At 39.0% G+C, this 12,753-nt stretch overlaps 2 protein-coding genes across 2 annotated transcripts; both read left to right on the forward strand.

The window, feature by feature from the left end:
- Positions 1-1,942: 1,942 nt before the first annotated feature.
- Positions 1,943-2,290, forward strand: LOC132296114 (uncharacterized). Its single transcript, XM_059794353.1, has one exon. The coding sequence runs from the start codon at positions 1,943-1,945 to the stop codon at positions 2,288-2,290; it is 348 nt and encodes a 115-aa protein (XP_059650336.1).
- A 4,421-nt stretch (positions 2,291-6,711) lies between these two features.
- LOC132296116 (uncharacterized) lies at positions 6,712-7,533 on the forward strand. Its single transcript, XM_059794354.1, has 2 exons — positions 6,712-6,909; positions 6,952-7,533. Exons 1-2 carry the CDS (start codon positions 6,712-6,714, stop codon positions 7,531-7,533), a joined length of 780 nt encoding a protein of 259 aa, XP_059650337.1.
- Positions 7,534-12,753: the final 5,220 nt, after the last annotated feature.

A 12,753-nucleotide genomic window follows, 5' to 3' on the forward strand; every position in this document is an offset into this window, starting at 1 on the left:
TCTATCCACATTCCACCCTTTCCGGAGAACGGCACCGGCGTTTTCCCGAGAGCCAAACATATTGTCATGCACGACGGGATATCTAGATAGATTGTTTAATGGTCGATAGAAGAAGGCAAGGCATGATTGTCCAAGACCTTGCTGAGATTGAAGAGTTATAAGTCAATGAACTTCCAGCTGAAGGTTCACGATTTGCACCTGATAAAAACGATATGGTGGAAAAGTTTGCCCAAACAATGGCAAATGGTCCCATTATGGGTAATATCCACATGATGGCCATGCAACAAGATATGTTTGCACAAGACCAAGCAAGAGTCGCTCAAGACTTATCCAGAGTTGCGCAAGATCAATCTAAGGCTAGTCAAGATCATGCAAAAGCCGCTCTTGCTAACGATCAGAAGTTAGAAAAAATGGTAGATCGAATCTCTCAAAGGTTTGAGTTTATATTGGAATGGACGCTTGGAAGCTTGAACCAAGTTTTGGCCCTTCGGCCAAACAACTTTGAAAAGACTCAACAGTCGGCTTTCCAACTTAGTAGGACGGCTACTTTTATTGAAGGCAGTCCCTCTCAACAACATGCAGGTTCATTCTTTCCAACTTTGTAGCAGATGTTGTCCCTTTTAATGGCACAGACGTATATTCCAGCTGCACCTGTGACTGCTCCTGTGGTATAGATGACCATTCCACAATCAATGCCCATGTCAACCACTCAGTAAGTTTAGAACTTTCCAACTGTAGCGTTTCCACAGCAGACTTGGCATGATCAGCCTGGCCAACCATGGCCGTACAACATCCATAAAGCACAACAGAATGTTCCACCTGTGAACATTTAGCTAGCCACACCTATTCCTCTAAGGCCACACATGGCCATGGCGGTTGGGGGGCAACCTTTTCCAAGGGAGCCACTTCCGGACCAAGGAAGAAGGAACCATTGGAGGAATAACCTTTTTGACGCTAACCCACTACCGATGGTAAGTTGGGGGCATCAAGGTGTTAACCAGCCTCAAATGAGGCCAGATAACAACCTTCCACAGCCCATGGCACTTGATAAATGCCAATTTGCAGAATTCCTCCAATTGGAATTTGGCCTAACTCAAAGGGGTGGAAAGCCAACTTACAAAAAGCCCTATCTGGAGTTCATTGACGAAGTTGAGTATCCAAGGAATTTCAGAATTCTAGAATTCACAACGTTTAATGAAGAGGGCGAACAGTCTACATTGGAACATATCAGCCATTTCACTATCCAATGTGGAAAAGCAACAGCGAATCCATGGCTGAAGGTACGCTTGTTTCTAAATACACTGACTGGCTATGCTTTCAGGTGGTATTCCAACTTGCCAGCCAATTCTATCCAAAGTTGGCAGCAATTTGAGGACTTGTTCTATACTCAGTTCTATAATATCGAACTAGAGGTGTCTATAGTAGAACTTTCCAGACTTCATAAGTTACCTGGAGAGTCGGTGATCTGTTTCATTTCCAGGTTGAGAAAGGCTAAATACAAATGCAATTTGTCCTTACCACCAGAAGAGTATGTGAAAATGGTTGTTAATGGCTTAGAATTTGAACTTTGTAAGAAGTTTGAAGGAGTGCAATTCCATGATTTATTTGACTTGGCCAGCATAGTGGCTAAGTATGAAGATCTCCTTCATGAAGAGTAAGATCATAAGTCTTCTTCCAAAGGCAATTACTATCACGATCCTAATTGCGAGATCTTTGCCACTAAAATAGAGGGAGATTTGGAAGTTAATATAGCTGAGCTTAACATAAAGAAGGCCTATACTTGTGAGGCTTTGGCAAAACCAAAATCAGCCATGGCCAACTTGTAGGCCGCCTCTAGTTCCAAGTGAAGGGGGCAGACCCTTCCAGGAGCTACTCTTTTAACTTTTCCAAAGCTGATTTGCTCGTGGCTGATAAGCAGCTGATCTTTACAACAGGCCGCAAGATGCCAATGGCCTTTGAAATGGCCGAGAAAGAGTATTCCAAATTTCACAATTCGTGGAGCCATTCCACTAACAATTGTGTAGATTTTTGCAATATTGTGCACAAAGCAATTGAAGATGGCAGGCTGAAGTTTCCAGAAAAATCAGAGGTGATGGGTGTTGATGGAAATCCTTTCCCTAAGGTCGTTGCAACAAACGTTACTTCTCTGGTCCTGGAGCATCCCAAAAAGAAGGTGGACTTGGCAGATCCAGCAGCCAGTAGAAAGCTAAAAATTCCTAAGGCGTCAGCATCTATGGAGAAAACAGTGGCTGAGTTAGAAAGGCACTCTGAGAGGCTCAGATTGCCTTAATCCAGTAAAGTTGTTGCCCCAAGTGTAAAATTCAGAATGAAGGTTGCCATAGAGATTTTTCAAAAGAGAAGCAGAAGGAGAAATTGTCCAATGATGACCAAGGTCAGAAGAGGAAGGTCTAGGATCGGCTAACTTTCCAAAAGGTGGAAAACATAGTTACTGTAACCATTCCAGAGAAGGAAATTCGAGTCTATAAAGAAAGAAGGGTAGCAAAAAGGAGACCAAGATTCCTTCCAATGAGTTTAAAAAGAAGTAGAATTTCTTATGAGGCAAGGTCTCGTTTTAGCAGAAGGCATGAAAGCAATAGGTGGCATGACAAAACCTTTGAAGGTGACAGGTATTCCATGCTAAAATTAGCCTCGGAAGTATGGATCAGAAAAGGGAATGACCATTTCCATCCTAGAATGGTTAAGCCTTCCACCTCGCAAAGTGAAAGGTGGAAGAGGCTTGATCATCCCTAGTTTCCTGTTCATAATGATTCCTATTTGACTCGCACACAAAAGAGAAGGTAGTGAAGGAAGAGGGCTGACAGAAGAAAATTATTGAAGAAGGACCATGGTTGGTCCAACGAGCTAAAGAAGAATACCAAGTCACCAGATTTATCAAAACTTCTAGCTAAAGGAAATGAAAGAGATCTTGATAATTTGGTTGATCTTGATTTAGAAGTAGGAAATTCCTTGATGACAGATCTTACAAAAGATGAGGCAGACTTGGAAATCTCCAACAGTTCCAGCAGTAGCAAAAAGATTTATTTTGGTAGCTTTCTGGGTGAGTTTACTTGCAATATGGTAGTGGTTCTTCCTTTATTTTTTGAGCCACATCCAAATCAACCAACTTCAATGGAAGGAGATGTAGTAGACACAAGTCTTCCCATGAAAAACCCTGGACAGTCTAGTTCCGGGCTATTCGTAATGGAACTAAACAATGGTATCCATATAGAAGAAGTTTTCGAAGATGAAGCTGAGCATTTTTAGAAATTAAAGGGAGTTGTAATTGAAGAAAATAACCCCATGAAACCAAAGAAAATTGTGTTGGAAAAGCCACCATATGGCATGACTCAACAACTCAAGCCCCTATATATCAAGGTACTGGTGGAAGGGAGACCCTTGGCAAGAGTTTTGGTAGATAACGGTTCAGTATTGAATGTTGTTCTAGTCAATGTCATGCGTATGGTTGGAAAGTCGCCTAAAGACATCATTCCAATTGATGTATCCATTAGTGGTTTCATGGGAGGAATAGTGAATACACAAGGTATTCTACTATTGGAATTAACGGTGGGAGATAGAACTTCCATCACAGCCTTCTTTGTCATTGAGTCTACATCGGCCTATAACTTGCTTTTAGGCCACGAATGGATTCACCCAAAATTTTGCATTCCATCTTCACTCTATCAAATGCTAATATTTTTGGATAGAGATGAGGTGAAAGTAGTTGAGGTTGATAACCGGTCATTTGTGGTAAGGGTTTACTATGCAGATGTTGAGCTATATAGTGAAGAATTCGTTCCAATTAGATTTATTGGAAAGGATAGCAAGGCCGTCCAAGGAAGGCCACCATGAGGAGAACTCTCACAGAAGAGGATGTAAGGGAGCTTTTCCAAGGAACACCAAGGCCAACAATTCTACCCAAGGCTGGTGCTTAATGCTGCATCTCAAACAAAAGTTTTTATGGAAGAGAAACCTGAAAAAGATAAAATACTTGGCCAGGCGGTTAATTGTTGCCTTGCTAGGTTGAAAGCATATCTAGCCGAACTACGGCTAGAAAAGACTGCATCTACCAGTACCTCATTTTTGACCAATGTTTTGGAGATTATGGAAGATACTGAAGACAAGTTGGATGCTATTTAACTAACAGACTTGAAGGCAATGCCAATGAAGTTAGATGATCTCAAGGTCGAAGTGCAAGATCCACTTTTGGAAGTTAATCTTAGAACGGAGCAAGACCCTCGGCCTACCTACATTAGTAAGCTTTTGGAACCAACCTTTAGAGAAGAATTAATTTCTTTACTTCATGAATACAAAGATTTCTTTGCATAGACGTACAAGGAAATGCTAGGACTTTCCAGAGAGCTGGTAAAGCATAAGCTGCCAATCAAGGAAGGTTTCAGGCCTTTCAAGTAGCCTTCAAGAAGGATGTTCTAAAGGTCAAAGAAGAGATAGAAAGGCTACACAAGGCTGGTTTTATAAATACCACCAGGTATGTTGACTGGATTTTCAACATAGTTCCAGTTATTAAGAAGAATGGCAAGCTAAAGATATGTGTGGATTTCCGGAATATCAATCTTGCAACTCCAAAAAATGAATATCCCATGCCTATTGCTGTTGAACAATTAGTAGATTCTGCTGCCAAGAATGAAATTATTTCATTCATGGATGGGCATTCCGGGTACAACCAGATTTATATTACAGAAGAAAACATTACTAAGACGGTTTTCAGATGTCCAGGATCTATTGGAACCTTTAAATGGGTTGTCATGCCATTCGGGTTGAAGAATACCAGAGCAACATATCAAAGGGCCATGAATGCCATTTTCCATGACATAATCGGTCATTTCTTGGAAGTTTACATTGATGATATAGTCATCAAGTCCTCGGCCAAGGTTCGACATCTCCAGAATTTGAAGATGGCTTTTGAAAGGATGAGGTAGTATAAGTTGAAGATGAATCCCTTAAAGTGCGCTTTTGGAGTTTCAGCTGGAAACTTCCTGGGTTTCCTGGTCCACCAAAGAGGTATTGAGATAAACTAAAATAACGTAAATGCAATTATTGAAACAAAACCACCGGCCACTAAGAAAGAACTACAAAGATTTCTTGGCCAAGTTGGATATTTAAGGAGGTTTATTGCCAACCATGCTAGAAAGACTTATGCCTTCTCTCTATTGCTGAAATTAAAAGGTGCTGGGGAATTCAAGTGAACAGAATAACACCAGCAATCCTTTTAAGGTTTAAAAAGCTACCTGGCCAACCTTCTAGTGATGATGCCTCTAATCAAGAAGCGATTTTTAAGATTATACTTATCGACCGCCGATGAATCAATTAGAACTCTTCTAGCCCAGAACAATGAATGGGGAAAGGAATAAGCCATCTATTATCTAAGTAGGGTGCTCACTCCAGCAGAATGTAGGTATACGTCCATTGAAAAGTTGTGTTTCCTTATATTATATGGCTATGAAGTTGAGAACCTACATGTTGCCAGTGGCCATATATATAATTTCTCAAACAGATTTGATTAAGTGTATGCTCTCGAGGCCTTGGATCACTGGACGTATTAGAAAGTGGTCATTGACCTTAATGGAGTTTTCTTTCAAATATATTCCACAAAAGACGGTCAAAAGAAGGGTAGTGGCAGAATTTTTAGCAGATCATCCTTCTACCAAGATGGATTTAGAAGTATGTGATGAGGTGGATAATCTCTACCTTGACTATACACCTTGGATTCTCATGTTTGATGGATCAAGCACTTATGATGGAGGAGGAGTTGGAATAGTCATCATTTCACCAAAGGGAAGAAAAACCACATTTTCTTTCTACTTGGATTTCAAGTGTACAAATAACCAAGCTGAGTATGAGGCACTTATCAATTGGCTAGAAATCCTGCTACAGCTAAAGGTGGATAGGGTCCAAATTATTAAAGATTCTAACTTGATACTTAATCAACTTTTTGAAGAATATAGATGTCTCAACTGGCATTTGAGGCCTTTCCACTATTTGACCTTGGAATTACTTTGCCAGTTTGATGATTTCTAACTCAAATATTGGCCAAGGCATTTGAACACGGAGGCTGATGATCTAGCACAATTGGCCTCTCGAGTGAAAGTCCCACTAGGCGTAGAAGAAACTTTGATCACGATTAAAAGAAGGACTTTTCCTTTGGTAGAGTCACGGCATGAGATAGCAGGTCATTTCCAAACTGATGAGCCAGAAAGAATCAAACCTGCCAAAAAGATATGGGAGATATTCAATGTTGATATAGATTAATTATACTTGGATGATTGGAGAACACCAATCATTCATTTCTTGCAGGATTCTAGTGCTAATGCGGACAAGAGAGTTCAGTTTTTGGCACCTTATTATATTTTAATTGATGGAGATTTCTATAAAAAGAGTAAAAAAAAATAGACTTTTGTTAAGATGCCTTGGTAGGAACGAGTCCATGCAAAATCACACCTTGGAATATGCGGAGCACATTAAGCTGGAATCAAAATGAGATGGCTTCTAAGAAGGTATAGTTATTATTAAAAAGGCATATTGAAAGGTTGTATAGAGTTTGCAAAAACTTGTATTACATGTTAAGAACATGGCCCGGTCCAAAGAGTTCCAGCTATAAACATTCAGCCAATAGTGAAAATTTGGCCATTCAGAGGTTAGGCTTTGGACTTTATTGGAAAGTTAAGGCCACCATTTGTCAATGGTCATACTTATATGGTAGTTGCAATGGATTATTTCACAAAGTGGGTGGAGGCCATTCCATTAAAGACCTGTGAGCAGTCAACAATGATTAATTTTATCAAGAAGCACATTATACATAGGTTTGGAATTCCAGAGACTCTCACCACAGATAGAAGCCTTTCCTTTGTTAGAAGTGAGGTTATTGACTATTGTGCTGAATGTGGCGTTCAAGTAATCAATTCTACTCCATATTTTGCCTAAGCAAGTGCACAGGCAGAAGCTTCCAACAAAGTAATTCTCAACATCCTTGAAAAGATGATTGAGAATCATCCAAAGGAGTGGCATCACCTACTTTCTGAGGCCCTTTGGGCTTACAAGAATTCAAAAAGATCAAGTACGGGCGTTACACCATATATGCTTATATATGGACATGATGTTGTTCTCCCAATGGAAATGACCATCAGGTCTGTAAGGGTGCCTTTCCAAAATAAGCTAACCCCAGCAGATTACAACCATGCCATGTTGGTAGAATTAGAAGACCTTGATGATGTCCATCTCAATGCCTTAGACCATATTATTGCTCAAAAGAAGAAAGTTATGCGGGTATACAACAAGAAGGTTAAGGCAAAGACGTTTGTTGAAAGAGACTTGGTATGGCAAGTCAAATTTTCACCTGGAGTTAAAACATTGGAATATGGAAAATGGACACCTAATTGGGATGGTCCTTACTTGGTGGAACGAGTCCTTGGAAAAGGGGCTTATAGATTGATGGATATAGATGGAGGATCCCACAAGCAACCTGTTAATGGGGTATACTTGAAAGGAAGCATAATGGCCATACTTCGGCCATTCTAAGAAGGAAAAGCTAAGTACTTGGAAAAGTACATTGGCTAAAGTTATGAGGTAGACTTAGCAAAATTTCCAAGATCAGTTGATTTCCTAAGTATGGAGCATTTTATTGAGAATAAGCTACATTACATGGTCCAGGTTCTATTCATACTGGAAATTACTCATCTCGCTTGTATATACATGCATTTCCATGTTAACAATTCAAAGTTAAGTCCAACCATATTGAAAGTACCTGAGAAACTTTTTCTTATCCCTTTACTTTATACAAAACATCTTCTCCTTTTTCCAGTACTTCCATTTCATCTTCTTCAATTTCTTTCTCTTCATATGGTGAAATTCAAATCCTATGCCATGTCATCAAATTGTTCCACAAGGTAAGGAATTTGGGGGGATATGTTTACTCTATTATTTTTGGCCTAATGGAAAGGCAACATGTGGCGAGTTCCATTGGAACTTACCACGCTGGATCGCAACTCTAATAAGTTATTATTGAAAGTTATGCAATATTACATAGTAATTGAAAATCAAATACAAGTGGGGCAGTACAAATCCTACCATGTGGGGTTTTTCTATTTTAAAAAAGGAAAGAGGTGAGTCCTAATAAGACTTGCCATCTTTAAAACAAGGGCCTACATCTTCTTATCCAAGTCAAAGTTCATCCAACCAATTATTTTTTCACATATGGCAAGTTCTACTAAGCTTACCATGGTGTTAACCACGTTGGACCAGTTCTTTTAAGAGTTGGTATTATGGAAGGTTTATGAAAAGATCATGCTTTCAAAGAATCCTAAAAGGAAGGTTTTCAACTACGTCAAGAGTTGACCAAGAGAACATGGGACTGGATTTTCTCCTTGCTTTTAGGAGAATCTAAACAATTACTTCAGCTAAGTTGGCAACATTATAGAAGAAAAGGGAAGTGGGTGATGGTTTAAAATAGTAAGTATATATTTCTTTATATATAAGGAAGGTTATTGAAATTCAGGGACCACGACGCCATCCAGCAAGAGGGAAAATCTGATTAAGGAAGGTTACTAAAATATGGAGAACATGGTCAGCAGACGTGGGGGATGATGTATTCATGGATATATATATATTTACATATATATTACCCAAGATGAAGAAATCGCTGAAAGAAGGGGCCACGACGTCATGATACAAAGACCAGAATGGAAAGTTCAACTGGAAGGAAGTTACCCAAAGCCAAGAAAACGTGGTTTGCAAATAACTTCTATATGCATGCATGATATATATATATATATATATATATAGAATTATATAGGGAAAGGGAATTTGTAGAAGGAAAAGATTACAAAGAATGTGGGACACTTGGGAAAATATAAACACTTCAGTTAAAAGTGGTGGTACTCATATAGTAACTACCACTAAGGAAGCTGTCGAAGGTTATGGATGACAAAGGTTAAATTAGTGGAATCATGATCTGAAATGAAGGAGAAGACCATGCATGAGGGAGAAGACTAATGAAGACATGGGACACTGATCGGTTGAGTCGATTACAATTATAAATCAACCTTCGCAATAGCACGAATCATTGTAAAATAGGGTTATTGGTCGGGTAAGTCGAACCACTGGGACTGCACTAATCTACGGTAACCTAAGTGTCTAGAGTCTTTTTAGAATGATAGGGGTGTTCATAGAGGATTTGTTGGTTGTCACTTAAGCTATGAAATTAAGGTGCATAAATTAAAAGTTTGTAAGAGTTTAAGGGAGATGAAATACAAGTAAAGAGGACTCAGGAAGTGAATCCGCCTCCATCCCTATACACATGCTAGATTAGAGCTAAATTGGGGGAAAACAATATATGTATGGTCATGATACATAGCACACTTGGTTGCTATAATATCCTCAAGAAGTTCATTAAATCTCAAGCAAGCATGATCCATCAAAGGAGAACATGTTTAGACTACCTAACTAAGGTGTAGCTCAACCACATTTACTTGAATGAAAGACTATCAAGCCCTAGATAAAATGATGAAGCACATAAAGGTAAGAAATAAGCATAAATCATCAAAGGTTTCACCTAAGCAATGATCTATCAAAGTCCTTATCAACATGCCATTAAACAATTTCATAACCTTGTCTCCATTCTCACCATGAAAACTCAAGCAATATGATTAATATAAGACATCATCTAAAGCAAGATAATCAACTTATAGAAATCATCCATACATATATTAACATTCATTACAAGAAATGAAGTGCTCTTGGTTATGAAAAGACCATAGAATATACATTTTAATCCCCAAAATATAGCCTAAATTAGAACATGCTTACAAGGGAGGGGCCTCATCACCTCCCTAGATAGAGGTTTAGTTACCCATGGGAGCTTTAGAAGAAGGAAGAAGCTTGGATGCAACCTTCATTTTCGAGCTCCCTTCCCTTGGCTTCAAGAACTCTATCTTTTTTTCCTCTTTCTCTCTCCAAAAATCCTGCAAAGATGAGATATATTTTTTATGTGTGGTTCTCCTCCTTTGTAGACATTCCTCTCCACCAATCAAGGCTCAACTCCCACCAAAAGACATCTCCAACCAACCCATAAAGACAGAAATCAAAAATGAGGGAAACAAGGTGCAAGTGGGCTGAAGTGATGGTTCCCAGAGAGTATTCTGCCCATAGATCGAGCGCTCGAACTAAGCACTTCGAGAGCTCGAAGTTGGACCATAATGCTCCTTCCTCTTGACCTACTTTGCACTACTTTGGTAGAACAGTCATAACTTTCTACTCCAAACTCTAAATGACGAACTGTTTGAAGATTTGGAAAGCTAATTCAAAGCTCTAAATACGTCATGTTTTAATGGAAGTCCAGTTCTCAAGTTTGGTAGGTCAAAAATGGTGAGTAAAGTCAGATTCCACTGCTGCCAGAACTTTAGCCTTGAGCACATTGCTATTCAAAGATTGAACAAAACACCATTTTTGCTCCTTTTTGGCCAATGAACCTGAAAATATATAAAAACATGCAAATGAAGATAATTTATATCGAATAATCGAATAATGGACTTAACTAATGCAGCTAAGGGCGCTTGAATATGTAATATTCGGCGCTTATCACACCCCCAAACTTACATTTTGCTAGTCCCTTAGCAAAACTAAAAAAAAAAAAAAACTCAATGAAATGATAACAATGGGAATGCTACCACAAAAATATCAACTATGGCAAAATGAAATATATACATAGCTCAAATATAACTCGAAACAGACACAGGACTGGAGACGGGGTCATTGAGTAGACTACCATGCATATATGAAACATTGATACAAAAATTGGCTAAACACATTTCAATATACATGCATCAACATCCTAGTCCATATAAATAACTCAATTGTCATCTCTTGACTGGAAATCGACTCTAGCTTCAGTGAAAGTGGATTGGATTCACAACATGCGGCTTTTACTTTCTTTTTCCAATTTAAAGACACAAGTCTTCAAATCATTGAATTCCCTTTTAAATGAAGTCCCTAAGGCATGAATTTATTTACAAAACAACTTTGTTGCTTGTTGACAATTTATTATAACTCAAAATTGATACATAAAATGGTTGTGCAATGCTGAAATCCTTTAAGCTTTCTAACCAACCCATGTAACAAACGTTAGGCCAACAACTCCCAAACCAGATGGCTTCAGGGTGCTGAGTGTAGAGACACTCCTAGGGCTTAATAGCTCGAATTGGCAAGGTTACGATCTCCAACGAACCATGTTTATTACAATAAATATATTTTTTTGAATGACCGTGCAATCTCTAAGTTTTTTAAGCTTTCTAACCAACCCATGTAATAAGCGTTAGGCCAACAACTCCCAAAGCAGATGGCTTTAGGGTGTTGAGTGTAGAGACACTCCTAGGACTTAATAACTCGAGTTGGAAAGGTTACAAACTCAAACTGGTCATTATTTTCTTTTTTCTTTTTTTTTTCTTTTTTTTAAATTTTTTTTTTTTATTATTTTTTTTTTATGCCAAAGGTATCCATCTATTAGGTTCATCAATTCAGATTAACTAGGTCAAGATCAAGGTTAATCAAGTTACATGCCTCATGGTTAAGTTTCCAATGTGCATCTGTGCATTGTGAAGCATAAAAGAGTGTAAAATCCAGTGAGAATCTAATTGAGACATTTATACAGACTAATTTGAATCCACATGATCATTTTAAATTCACATTTTTCTTTATTTCCAAAAATTCACAATTGCTTCTATATACAAGGTATTAAACATATGCTTCATCTCCGACAAGTTTCAAATTATACTGTCATTGCTTAGCAAAAATATGGAACCAACAATGCAACTTGCACCCCCAAATTGGAAGTACACATTGTCCTCAATGTGGGAGACAAAGATGGATAAATAAAGGGCATAGGGGATAAAAGGAACAAAAATACCAAGCGGAGTGACGAAGGCAAAGGTTGCCATTTATGTAAAAGTGCAAATGCTTCCCCCAAACTGAAATGTGCCACCTGAAATGGGATATGAAGAAAAGGAAGAAACAACTACAAAAATAGTAACAAACAGTAAAACATGGAAGGAAAAAAAATTGCTGAACAGAAGAGAACCAGAATGCTAGAGAATTTTTATTCAAAATGACATGATTACAAAAGGAACTGAAAGTCAATCATGTCTAACCAGAGCTACTTGTGCATAGCACAGTCCTAAAGTTTAAAAGTAAAACAAAAACAGAAAGGGATAAAATATACATATGCGAAATAAAACGATAAAGTCCAGCACTAGCAACTATCTACGGGGCCTGGGGAAAACGGGCAAAGATGGCATTGAGGAGAGATTGAGTCTCACGCCATTCCTCCTGTGCCACGCGACGGTCCTCCGCCGCAACACGGCGGTTGTCTGCAGTAAGACAACGGTCTTCTTCGGCACGGAAGTAGTCCTCACGCACAGTCCGAGTGTAGTCTGCCAAAGAAATCTCAAAAAGATCCATCCGCTCATGAATACGGGCAAGACTAGCCCGGATGAAGGCCTGGTCTGGCGGAAGATCAACAGGAGGCTCGTTCCATTCAGCATCCTCCGCCATGGGGTCATCTTCAAAAAAAGGAGGAGATGGAGAGTGGGGCAATGGAGGAGCAGCGAGCTGAGGGTTCCGAGAATGGCTTAGAACATTGGTCCACCTGCGAAGAGTAAAAGTTTAAATCTTTTTGCACCTTGGTTCATGAGGATGAACAATGAAGCCTTTGTGCTTCAAGGGCTTGATAACGAAGAATGGTAATGG

The sequence above is a fragment of the Cornus florida genome, unplaced genomic scaffold (genome assembly GCF_030987335.1).
Source record: "Cornus florida cultivar Cherokee Brave unplaced genomic scaffold, ASM3098733v1 CherokeeBrave_3.0.0_Hap2_Chr02, whole genome shotgun sequence".
In the NCBI taxonomy this organism is placed as follows: Eukaryota; Viridiplantae; Streptophyta; class Magnoliopsida; order Cornales; family Cornaceae; genus Cornus; species Cornus florida.